Source organism: Durio zibethinus, chromosome 15 (assembly GCF_047325235.1).
Source record: "Durio zibethinus cultivar Kanyao isolate XHJ-2024 chromosome 15, ASM4732523v1, whole genome shotgun sequence".
Lineage (NCBI taxonomy): Eukaryota > Viridiplantae > Streptophyta > Magnoliopsida > Malvales > Malvaceae > Durio > Durio zibethinus.
In genome coordinates this window covers 13,252,979-13,266,532 of record NC_143176.1, presented here as the reverse complement: position 1 = coordinate 13,266,532, position 13,554 = coordinate 13,252,979, and the positions used below count along the sequence as shown (strand labels likewise).

General features: G+C 33.7%; 1 protein-coding gene across 1 annotated transcript; it reads left to right on the top strand.

Annotated features, from left to right (window-relative positions):
• The first annotated feature begins 959 nt into the window (after positions 1-959).
• LOC111301800 (transcription factor Pur-alpha 1-like) lies at positions 960-7,898 on the top strand. Its single transcript, XM_022897773.2, has 4 exons — positions 960-1,665; positions 6,700-6,840; positions 6,973-7,212; positions 7,324-7,898. Exons 1-4 carry the CDS (start codon positions 1,294-1,296, stop codon positions 7,498-7,500), a joined length of 930 nt encoding a protein of 309 aa, XP_022753508.2. The 5' UTR covers positions 960-1,293; the 3' UTR covers positions 7,501-7,898.
• Positions 7,899-13,554: the final 5,656 nt, after the last annotated feature.

The following is a 13,554-nucleotide window of genomic DNA, read 5'->3' as shown; positions in this document are numbered from 1 at the left end:
TATTATCCCCGAATGATTTATTATCATTTATCTATAAATATGAAGGTCTAGGCACCATTAAGCAAGTTCATTCTACCCTTAGTTCTCGTTACTATTCTTTTTTCGACCTTATCTATTTTGATTTGCACGTTAGAGTGCAAATGTAGGAAATATTTCCTGTCTTTGCCTCTAACCTTCATTTTCTTCTGTCTTTTCAAGAATATCTTAAGATCAGAGACACAAACAAAAAGATTGCAAGCTTTATATTTATTATATATATATATATATTAAGGAACGTAATAAGTTACACACATACATACACACACATATATACATATATATATAATGTAGCTTGTGAAGGATTAAATTCTAACAATTTAGTTTAAATAAAAAAAATTAAAGGTTCAAATTTAAAAAAATTAAAAATCAAAATAGTTTAAATAAAAAATTATTTGAATGCCAAAAATTTGAATTCGTAAAATTTTGAATTCAAAAAAAACAAATAAAATAATCACAATTTACATAAAATATAAAAAGACTATATAAGCTTAGTCGAATCTTATCAAATTTCAAAAGGCCTTGAATTCAAAAAATTCGAGCATAAAATATCCAAGTGGGTCGTTTGTTCTAAATCAAAACCCACACGCTTCAGGTTTTCTTTTTTTTTTTTTTTGGAGGAGAGGGGTTTGGAGGATGCATTTCGTACGGTACATTTGACTAATTGACGAGTAAAAATTGAATTTATTGATCAAAATTGGACTGAACCGCTAACAGAAGGAGAAAAAAAAAAAAAGCGGTATGAGGCTTAACCTATAATAAAGGTGGTTAATCTAGTTGGCCAAAAAGAAAGCAGTTAATTTTTTTTTCCTAACAGTAAGTACAACTACTGTCATATTTAGAGTTATTAAAGATTTATAGATATAGGAAAAAGAATTACTAAAAGGTTTAAATAATTTTGTTTTCAAGGAAAAAAAAATGATGTAGTTGGTCAAATTTCGCCATCATCGTCAATAATCAATAATGGAATGATATATTGATATGTGATATCGTTATCCCTCTTCCAAAGTCCAAATCCAAATCCAAACCCTAACAATTCATTTAAAATCCCTTCCAGTGATAATGTAATCGAAACTAGTAATAGGGAATTAATTAATTAATAAAGATTTTGCTTTTAATTATTCATCAGGATTCGGATGTAGGCTTTGGTGGTAGCAACTAGCGCCAAGTTAATCCCACGTTTGAGCCTACTGATAGGCGTATACCAATTTCTTTTTTTTAATTTTGGTAAAAACCAAAATAAAAAAAGAAAGGGAAATGGAAGGGAATTCAGGAGGAGGGGGAGGCAGTAGCGGCGGAACAGACAGAGGAGGAGGAGGAGGAGGAGGAGGAAGAGAAAGGGGAGGAAACGACGTGGAGCTGGTTTGCAAAACACTTCAGGTAGAACACAAGCTGTTCTACTTCGATCTCAAGGAGAACCCACGCGGGCGTTATCTGAAAATCTCCGAAAAGACATCGGCTACCAGGTCCACCATCATCGTCCCTTCCTCTGGCATCTCTTGGTTCCTCGATCTTTTCAATTACTACGTCAACCCCGACGACCGCGACCTCTTCAGCAAGGAATTGCAGCTCGACACTAAAGTCTTTTACTTTGACATTGGCGAGAACCGGAGGGGTCGTTTCTTGAAGGTACATTCACTCAACCACCTCTATTTCTCTTTTCTTTCTCTTTCCTATAATCAAATTCCACAGCAAATAACTGCCTTTTGTTGTTGTTTTCTCTTTTGATGTTAAGATTTTCTCATGGAATAACATATAGGCCCAAATTTTGCTCCAATCTTCTCTTTCCTATATATGATGTACAGTTTTAGTAGAATTTGTTTTGGGGCTTGGATCTCTTCTTCAATTGGAGAATGCTGGAGAATGGCATTCTTAGCTATGATGGTATTAGACCAAGCCTTAGCTTTGATAGCATTTTTTTTTATTATTTACAAAGGAGGCCACAACTTGGATAAGGAAAATGATTGCAGGTGCTAGATTTTGACTTCACACCTACTGAATACGACCTTTTAAGGGTGATCACATGAAGCTGCACTAAGGTCAAGTTCGGGTTTGATAGCACTTTGATTGTTACACGCTTTTCAAATTGGTCTTCAACCAGCTATTGTAAATGTTGACCATTGCGGCTATCAAGAGCCCTCTCCTTATTAGAATTCAGAATGGTGAATGTTATCTGTTCTCTTTCGTCAAAGACAGTTGCTGCTGCCATGTTTTCCTCTTAAGTGATTGCAGGTCACCCATCGTCAAGTTGAAGAGTAGTAGTGGGCTTTCTTAAAAATCTCCAATTCCCTTTTCTTCTTGGCTAGAGAAGAGAATAGATGAACAAGAACTGCCGGACTAGCTGGTACTGGGGAAGGGCAAAACCATGAACTAGAAAATTTGACTTGACTTGAATGACTTGCTGAAAGCTAGTTGTGAGGGAATTGGCACCTAATATATAGGTGCACATCTCCAACAAGTTGAGAGCAGACTCTAAAAACATTTTTCATGGTTGAACTGAACCTATAAGCCTACATATTCATTAATAAGTTTTACAATGCAAAACCTTTTAGCGGAGGTGAGTCAATTTTAGCACTCCTTGAAATATTGAAATTGCTGATTCCTTTTTGCATGACAGCTACCTCGTTTCTTGCTAATGAAGCTTCTTTTCCATACCTTCAATTTAGAGGTTTGTGGCAACTGCAAATGTTCCTTTATGAGAATGATATCAGCTCCTTCAATTCAATATTTCTTGTCTGAGATGTCATGCTTGATTCTGTCAGCCTTCTGGCATGAATTGATGCTTTTATTTCCTTACAACAATAATGTTGCCTTGAAGCTCCTAATAGATATTTTCAAGCACCATGATTTTCGTTATATTTCCTTCAAAGTAAATGTGGCCACCTGAACCTTTGATCAGCTTTTTTTTCATACCTTCAAGTGAATGCTTGTTGCAACTCAGGATTTTCCATCCATAACAATAGTATTAGCTCCTCCAATTAAATATTTCTTGTCTACAAAGCCTGATCTTTGGTGCTTATTCTCTCAATCTTTCTTGCTAGCACTTACAACTTTATTCAGAGCACAATGATGGTGATATCTAGTTTCTGGCTCCCTGGTTTTGCTTTGTCGTTCATTTGTAGTACTGTGGCTACTTGATGGCAAGAACAAAAAAAAAAAAAGGAAGAAGAAGAAAGAAAGAACTTTGGCTGCCTGAAGCTTGCATCTTTAATCGACTTTTGTCTTGTTGATTATTGCTTAACTTCTAACTTTTGTTTCATCCTTCTAAAACTCTGCTGTTTTTACCTTTAATTAGAGTTCACAGTTGGATTGGTTGGGTTAGGTTTGGATTTAGGCATTTTTGTTTTTGAATTCTTAGTTCATTTCAGGTTTTAGTTGATAAAATTGTGGTTTTTGCCTTCGAGTCAATTCTTTCTGGGCTATCTTGGGTTCTGAATGGGTATTTGTTTTGGGCTAAACTTTTACCGCATTGCTTAGTCAGTAAATAATAATTGGGTTTGGATCTGGTCTAGGCCAGTACATTTTGAGACACCTTGAGTTTGGTGTTGTTGACCTCTGTCCTATATATTTGGATTGCTCAGGCAGACTTTTGGGTGAACTGAGTTGGTCTTTCGGGTCAATTTACCTTTTGCCTTCTTGGCCTAAGAGCTTCAGTAAGGCATCTCTTGAAACACAGGGTGGCAAAACATTGATTGTCCACATTTCAACTTACTATGAGCAAGACACCTCAAAAGCAGAACTGTCTTCAGATTTATTTCATATCAAAGGATAACTATAAATCTCTGTCCATCTCTTCAAATTGTTCTTCGTCTAACTTGTCTTGATGTGAACTTCTCATAGTCATCATAAACCGGTTGAGCCATAGACAGTTGGGATTATCATTTTTCCTGTTATTTTTTAAATAATATTTTCCCACACCATGGGTTGTTATTTGATGATTGCCTTTTTCTAGCAAAAAATTGTATCTTAAGCCCTAGCTTCAAGCAAAACTTCTAGAAAAAACCAAGCACAAACTTCAGTTGTTTTTAATTGCTTTTGCTTATATTTCCTGATAAAGGAGACAGGTAAAAGGCTGAACAAAACCCTAGACTTGGACAGCCTCAAGCTTCCTTGATTTTCAGACTTGAAATATTAAAGGAAGAACAGGTAGATTCACATGCCTTCGAACAGCCCTGATACAAGTTCCTTTCCTTTATCCTAAGATTTCACAAAATGGTTTTTTTCTTTTAATGAAAAAACTATAATAAATTCAAAGAGATTCATAGAAGACCCAACTGATCCTAGAAAGGAGCCAAAAATTAAACAAAAGTGAGATGGGCAGCCTTGGAAAGGGAATCCTTTCAATCAGAGGGATCACTGCTTTTCCTTCTTCATAAAATAGAGGACAACTATTTCAATGATGAAATTGTAAGCAATCGATTTGGGAACAAATTACACTTAACATGTTTTCTCTTTGAATCTATTGAATTTCTTCGTAACTGTTGCTTTTCTTTTTCCCTTCTGCAGCTTGAGAAACAACTTTTTCAATGATAATTGTAAGCAACTGGATGAGAGCGAATTATACTTAAACATATTTTTTCTGCCAATCATATTTAGAACTTACATCAGGTTTTCTGTTCTTTGCATCATTGTCGAAAAAAGCAGTAATTGTAGCTGACAATTTTCTGAATCTCGGTAACGATGAATTTTCTCTTACCTTGTTGAGCCTTGTACTTTCATAAATGTTCAAGTTTGTAGAATACAATTCATTTTAGGAATCTTCATGTACTGGATATGAAATTTATGATCAACCAACCAATTGGTGAATATCCTTGTACTCATTTTAAAACCAACTGTTGCATAATGGAAGTAGAGTGGCTATTACATGACTCAACAACTTGTGAAAACAGAAAGTTTAATTATCTGGTTCTCCAGAAAATAGGAGTAAGCATCACTTTTTGTAAGACATTAAAATGATTAAAATTAGAATATACTTATTATTCACCAAAGACTATTCTAGGAAACTCCTAAAGAATTAGCACCCTTTTGGAACCCCAATTTGACAAACAATGCCATGGAAACGATTAAAAGTTGGAAATCTAGATTCCACACAATAAAAGTTTTTATGAAATCAATCCAAGGATTATGCTTATATAAAAAAAATGATACAAGTCTAGATTTGCTGGTGCCTGAAAAATTTAGGAGACATCATGTTTCCAAATTGCATGGGGGAATTATCTACTGTTAGCGCTGCAACTTGTTGCTGCAATCAATCAGAACATATAGATATCCCTTCAGTGCAATGAAAAGATCTCCTTGCAATGCGTATTTACCACCTTCTTTTGTGGAACTTGCTGGAATCTTGTGATTCTGTGATGCTGGAACTTGTGATTCCATGATTCTTATCTGTGAGAAATTCCCATGAGAGGCTTAGACAAAAGTTGAGTATAGCTTTAATGACATTGGTAAGAAAGTATCTTCTCTTTTGTTCTTATCTATCCATAGCTTTGCTAGGGAAAGAAATTTACAACATAGAAGAGAAAGCTGATGAAGAAAATGTCAAAATATGTACTTACAGTTTGTGAGGAGAAGTTTCTTGTTAATCCTATGAAGTTTTATTTGGTCAACAAGTGGGGAAATGCCAATTGTAGGAAACTGGAGTTAATGAGGATTTTGTTAAAGTGAATGTTCAGGTTCAGTCTTGGTAAAGTCATCCAAGTTGAGGTCAGCAGTTTAGATTGTTAATTAGGGAAGGGTATTGTACTAGATTGTTATGAATTTCTCTTTGCTGCAATTGGTTGCTGATAGGTAAATTTTCTTGATTCTTTCTGTAACTTCAAAGAAATATGGGTATCTATTTTCATATGTTTTCTTCTAACTAGATTGTTATGAATTTCTCTTTGCTGTGATTGGTTGCTGATAGGTAAATTTTCTTGATTCTTTCTGTAACTTGAAAGAAATATGGGTATCTATTTTCATATGTTTTCTTCTAGGTGCTTCATGAAAGTGAAAAAATGAGGACAGCCTTGTTCTTACTTTACTGAGGCTGTTTCTGTCTGTGTTATTGTGACTCAAGGGTGTCAGATATGTGTACATGTCCGAGGCAGGAATGCTAAATTTTTTCTAAAATTTTCCTTACATTTAGAGGGTCAGTCTCCATATTGCTATCTGTTGGATATGCGTGAGGCATGGGTACTTAAAGGAAAACGAAGAGCTGGATCAACGTAGGTTTCTGAACTTGAATGTTAATAGGTTTTGGCCAAAATAAATAAATAACCTGCAAACATCATTAAAGAAAGAAGGAATTTGAACTAAAGAGCAATCAAATCATTCTCATAAATTGTTTTGGAAATTTTGTAAAATCTTGTGGTTATGGTAATTTCTTTGGAATAATGCTACAACATAGGCATGCATTTAAAAATGCACACACGCAATGCATGCGTTCTTGTGAACACACAAATAATGCAAAAAGTTCGATTATTTGGAGCAAAGAATTATGAGAATGAAGCTTAAGTGCATATTTGTTACGATGTAGTGCCTTTAATTTCTTTTTTTGCTGGTAGTGTTTTTATGTTATCTTTGATTCTTTGCATTAACTCTGAATTGTTTGGAAGATGGGAAAAGACAGAAGTTAGAGTTCACCATTTTGAGAAAATCTTTCTCTAATAAAATTATCTTTTGAAGGTATCTGAAGCATCTGTCAGCAGAAACCGAAGTACCATTATTGTGCCTGCAGGAAGTACCAGGGATGAAGGGTGGGCAGCATTCAGGAACATATTGGCTGAGATCAACGAGGCATCAAGGCTCTTCATATTGCCAAATCAGGTACCTTTGTGCTCTAATCCTATGCGCCTTCCTTTCCAGTCTCTGTTGTCATATATCAGCTTCATTTTTTCGGAGTCTCATTTAATTTGTCAATCTGGTTGTTTTTGTGTTTATTTGGGTTTTCTGAAACAGCAAAGTTCTGAACCTTCAGAACGTCTTGTTGGGCTTTCAGATGATGTAGGGGCTGGCTTCATATCTGGACTCAGCCAGCCTGCTTCAATTTCTGAACTGAATGCAGACAGATCGGTTGAATTGGCAGCGCAGGATGAAATTGGTAACATGGGGGTGTCAAAGGTGATCAGAGCTGATCAGAAGAGATTTTTCTTTGATCTTGGGAGCAACAACAGAGGACACTTCTTGAGGATATCTGAAGTATTTTCTCTTGCTTTCTCTTCATTTTTTTTTTTAATATATATTTTTAATAAACTCTATTAAGGTGTAGGCATGGAATAGGTTGATAATAGGATGGTTCAACAAGTGCAGGTTGCAGGTTCCGATCGGTCTTCCATCATTCTCCCACTGTCAGGATTAAAGCAGTTCCATGAAATATTGGGTCATTTTGTGGAGATAACGAAGGATCGCATTGAAGGAATGATTGGTGCAAATGTTCGAACAGTGGATCCACCTCAAAGGAGAATGCCAGTAGAATTGGTGAAATAAATAATTCTGATTCTCTCAAGTTTGCTTCCAATCCTTGATAGTTGTTTGATAAGAGGTGCTTGCGCTCTGTTATTTACATCCTTCTGCTCTCATTCAAGCCTGAAAATAATCCGATTTTATCTGTTTGGTTGACAGAGAAATATTGGACATATTTGTGAAGCTTTAGATTCATAGAAATAACAAACAACAGTTAGATAATTGTAATTTGTTAGTTTGATAGTGTGGCACCCACATTACTTTCTCAATAATGCTTATTTCATGTGTTTTTTTTTTCTTTTTTTTTTTTCGGGTATTTCATGTGTTTTTATTTTTTCAGCCTTGGAAGCAAACACTGATCGAATGTTAATTTTAAGTTTAAACAAATATAGCTTTGGATTTAGCTTTTTGACAGTTTGAAATTATTGTGTTTTACTTCATCAGTGGATCGCAAACTGCAGGAGAGGTTCATACTTTGGAAACATTGTTATATAGTGTGGACGTCCAAAATAGAGGCTTTTAAGTCTTTGACTCTTTCCCTCAATCAATACAAAAAGGAGTTAAGAAAAAGAAACATATATATTTTTCATTTTCAAAAAACCTTTTATGTTGATGGTTGGCTGCCATGCGCTCCACATTGACAGTTGGGTGCTGTTGGTTGCCCGAGTTGCAAAAGCTGAGAACTAGGACGCCAATATGAATGGTTGAGGAATGATTAAATATATCCGGGTTGGCCTGACCCGATAGTATTTTTTATTATTTAATAATTAATTTTTATTTAATCAGGGATAACCTTAATCAGGTCAGTAATTAGCCCTTTACTGCATCTTAGGCTGATAGCTTTATAGGGCTCCTTACCATCCTTCCTAGAATTGTTTCAGTGATACTAGATAGAGTATCCTGTGAAAGGTTAGTACATCAACTAGCTAATTGACTTAGTTACATTTCAAGATTTTTCATAAAAGATTGATATATATGTAGAGAGTTAAATCTAAATTTGAATGATAGTTTTTATAAAATGAAACTTTAAAACTTTTTAATTAAAATAAATAATATCTCGCATCGTTTGGTGTGAATAAACCATTTTTTAGGCATATCTTTCACAACTCCTTGTATATTTTCCAAGCCTGATAGAAGGTCTCAAAATCATTTTGCAAAAAGTTTGTAATCTTATTCTTCAAATTGGCCGCCTTCGCTGGACGGAAAATTTTGGTCAAGAATTTCTATGCTAAATCATTTTAAGTAGTAATAGAATTTGGTGGCATAGATGTTAATTAACTCTTACCTCTATTCCCAAGTGAGAAAGGAAATAACCTGAGGCTAATAATATCATCAGTTACGCCTTCTTACCTAAAGCTTGATTCAAAATCACCAACCTTCCTCAAAGATCACCAAAAAGCCACGAATCATCAAGAATTCCTTGAAAACGTAATTCTGTACTCATGCTCTTCATTTATCGGTTTTCTCTAGAATCCTACGGTGTTTAGCTCTCAAACTTAGATTCAAGCTAATTAACTCATAAAGGAACATGTAATTAAAATAAAATTCTAAAATGAATGCAAAATATAAAAGAAATGCAATAAAACAACAACCAAAACTGAACAGGACAATGCCGAAGGCAGAGAACAAAAACCAAAAATTCAAAAAATTATTGCAAGCAATATAGAACGAATTTGAAAGTGAAAATTTGCAGAAATGTAAATCAAGAAATCAAGAAATTGCAGTAAAAATTCCCAAAAAGTGCATAAGAAAATCATGGTGAAAAGTTTAAGAAATTCTAAGAATATCACAACTGAAAATCAAAGGCAACAAGTGAAATCAAATGGAAATTGCATTTAATTGAAGTAAAATAAAATGTAAAATTGCTTAGAACAACAAAGGAAATGAAAAATTGCTTTAAATGTAAGTAAATGAAAAGAAATGTGCAAGAAAATGTAGTTCTTGGCAGCTAAGAAAGTGAATGAAAATAGAAAATGTAAGAACAGAAAATACAAGTTGAATTGAAAGAAATTAACAAGTAAATTGAATGTAACTAAATGTAAAAAAACAAGAGGAACATTAAACTGCTGGAAAAATTAAAGAAAAAAAAATAAAAGCCGTTTGGAAGAAAAGAAAATTCTAGAAAATATGCAAGAAAGTAAATCTACACTATTCCTATGCTAATCTTTCTCTAATGAGCTCTCTAAGCTACTCTAACACTTCTCTACACTTTTTCTGCTTCAAATAGCAGCAACTAGGGTATTTCTAGACAAATGGTGAGGTGTTCGGACTAATGAGAGAGCTTTATTCTGCCAACTCAGCTGACATGTAAGCTAAAGAAGCCCTAACCGTCACATTATCTGCTTCAAGTGGTAACAGCTGCTTTTCATCTTCTTGGAAGGCTTTGAGCTTCATTTAAGGGATCCAAGTGCTTCTAATTTCAGCCAATAGGAAGTCTTCCTAGAGTCTTAGAGTGTTAAAATTGTGTTCACACTAGAAGTGAAAAACTAACTCCACTTCTGCTAGTAAAATTGCTGCCACTTTTCCTCCAAATTTTAGCTCCAAAATATTGTGATTTTTTCCTCAAAATTCAGCCAACGATAGGTCATCAAAATTCCAACTCATCAATAATTTCCTTGTCCCAAAATAAGCTAAACTCCAGCTCCTGATAGTTTCATAAACTGCACATAGCTGCTGCCTCTCTTCATTGATATTAAATGTAATTTCTTTTAATTCCTTCAATCTTCATTTAGCTTAATAGCAGACTTAGGTACTTTACTCACTTGCTAGCATAACTTGAACACTTAAAACAAGCTTCATTACTCCTCTGCTTAGCACAATTCTAACTCAAACACCTTGCTACTCAGTTTCTCCTCCAATTGCACTAGGTTCGACCACTTTGCTATTTTTGCTTCCAAAATGATCCAAAATTACTCCAAATCATGCACATTTGTCTCCTTTATATTATTTTGCTAAAATTTACCTAGACATGAGAAATTTAACTAATTAGGAATATATTTACATGAATATACTTGAGAATCAAGCAAAAATCACCCTATGATAATTCTATTATTTTATAGAATTATCACCAAGATATGGAACTAATTCCGTAGGCTATGCAATTTATTATTAGAAGAATAATAATAAAAGCTAAGCATCCAATGCTAGTGATCACAAAACATCCTCTATTGAGTAGCTTTAATGCCAACCACAAAACATTAAATATTCATAAAATCAAAATAGTAATTCGAACGTTTCTAAAACATCCATTTTCTAGGTCGGCAAAATATTAAGATTGTCACCTCTTTGATCCATTCTGTTTCACTCTTCCTTGTCATTAATCCCTACAATATGTCACACATAAATGAGAACCAAAATTTTAAAGAAAGTATCATATACAAAGTAGTTAAATACAATACTGTCATAATATGGTTGAAGTAGAAACTTCCTTATGTTTCTTGCTCTACATGAAATCAATGTACCTCTGCAATTGCTCCCCAATGCCTTGACTTACCATACTAATGGCATATCCCCTTATCATTTTCCTTATCTTTCTTCACCCAACCAGTACGCTTGAAAGCCTTTAAGGTAGAAGTCTTATCCTTCTTTGCTTTTTTGAGTAACTTTGTCTTTGGTTTCTTTTTTTGGTTTTCTTTGGGGAAGAAACTAGAGAAATGGTGGCTTTTTGCTTGTTGATGGCATTTTAAGCATGTGTAAGCATACTCAGCCACACTAGGAAGGTAACCTCCAAGCTATTCATTTGAAGTTCAAGACGAATTGAAAAAAGCTCTCCGATAGTGAAGAAAGAATCACAAGGCCATCTTCAGACATCTTACATCAGAACAATTCCTTTGAGATATCAAACCTCTTAGTGTGGCTTTCTTTATTGAACAACTTTCTACAGTTTAGGATTTTCTCCTAAGTATTAATAGTCTCATGTTGCTTTGGAGATCTAGAGGCATATTGGCCAATATCACATATGTGGCTAGATTGAGGTCATTTTAATGAACACGTTAGGCTTCCCAATCCTTCTCATTAGCATTAGTAGTAGGTTTCTCAAGGATGGGATTATTGAAGTCATAGGTCTTCTTTTCTTGTTTTAACAGAATCTTAAGATTGAGAAACCACTACATGAAATTTGGCCTAGTAAGCTAAGCTTGTTTGCATCAAATATGTTGCATAGTGACAAACTGTTTTCATGATATTTATATTCTACATAAACCAATACATATAAGTCATTATGCAATTTTTAATCATTAAGATATTGTTTTAAAATCTTAAATGATTATTCTCATTATTTTAAATCCTAAACTTCTTGGTGAGCTAGAACCTATTTCATTCTACCGTAACCTTAAGTGACTTAACAAATCATGATAAAACTAGTTAGGATTTGACCTACTTTACTGGTGTTGGTTTTGTCTCTACATCAAGGATTAAAATTATCATGAAAGCATACATCATATGTAAACAAAATGCAGTGGAATAAAAAAAAAAAAATCAAGTTGAGATGTCCAAGGATCATACTTGTGTTTGTGTTGCAACATAAAACATGTAAACACACATATCTAATTACAATCATACCAATACTTAAAGGTATTGTAATTTTGAGTAAAACCAATCCTATTTAGTGATTGAAACTAAAGGTGATCAAGACCAAAGCTACCCAATTGTTTGGCCTCTAATGATAATTCACATAGTAATTATTGTCAAAACCTTTTCAAAGTAGGATTCTAAAGTCGTGCTAGCAAGTGTTTGATTTCACAAATCAAAGGGGAAACCAATTCTATCTTGGCCTAATTCCTTAAGGTATCAAAAAGAGAAAGAAAACAAAATTTCTTTAATGGAAGATATGGTGCAGCTAAACCTGAAGAGAAACCTTAATTTTGCTATAACTTTCCTTTTGTGTTACAACCTTGCAATTCTTAATTGCCTACTATTTTGTGTTGTATTTGGCCAAGTGAGTATGAGGAGCATTTTTAATGCTTTTTAATTTTAAGCCCTAACACTTAAAAATGTAAGTTTTATATTTTTTTAATTAGGTCTTTGAAAATCCTAATTTTGAACCTTTTTTTTTCTTTAATTAAGTCCAACTTAATTAAATAATCTGAATTTAATTCAACAATGTTACCTTAAATGTATAACCAATTAGATTTTCCAATATGTTGGTAATGAATCTAAACTCAAATTAATCAAAGATGACCAACATTTATTCATAAATCATGAGTAATATTTAGCAATACATCATGACCACCCAAATATTGAAGAGTTAAGATTGTCTCGACCTAAACTTTTGATATTCAGTCTATCAGTATAATTTGATCCTTCTAACATATATCTCAAAAGGCATGAGCATAGTGTAATGTCTACTCAAGAACACCCTTCATATTAGTACTTATAGCTTCTAATCAACATGCATGAATTTAACAAGAAATTTTTTCTTTTAAATTCATCAACATGTTTTGGCCAAAAACTTTATAAGTCAACAAAAGCCAATAACAAATGAGATATGTCTCCTCATATCACTTGGGGTGATGAATCCTCTCATGATCACTTATCCATCTTCACATGCTTGAGATCATACCTAAAAGCACCTTTTTTAGGCATCAAGCACCCTGAGCCCTATAGGTGAAAAAGACTAGTTATACAAATGACACATGAGAACATTTGTATAGAAACTTGAGTGAGATACCAAATGGAGTTCTTATTGCAGGCTATGTTCAATGAACTTGTTCTCTAACAATCACCCACATATTTTCTCAGAGTATCTCTATACTTTAATGTATAAGATTAGTTACTTACTTCATATGTAAATAGGCTTAACATGTACCAATCTTTAAGTATTATTGATGCCTTATCTCAATAATACATTGATCAGGAATAGTTTTAAATATATGACTTTGATGCATAAGGATCTCATAAATATAATGCTTTACAATTCTTTTGCAAGGCCATTATGTTGCAAAAGCTTTATCCAATTAGCACCTTGATAAATCTTTATTCTCATGCTAATCATGGAGAAAAACCTTTTAATCACTAAAATATAGTGATTTGATACAACTTAGTTGTATGTCCATTGGCCAACCGATTGGCTATAAGGTA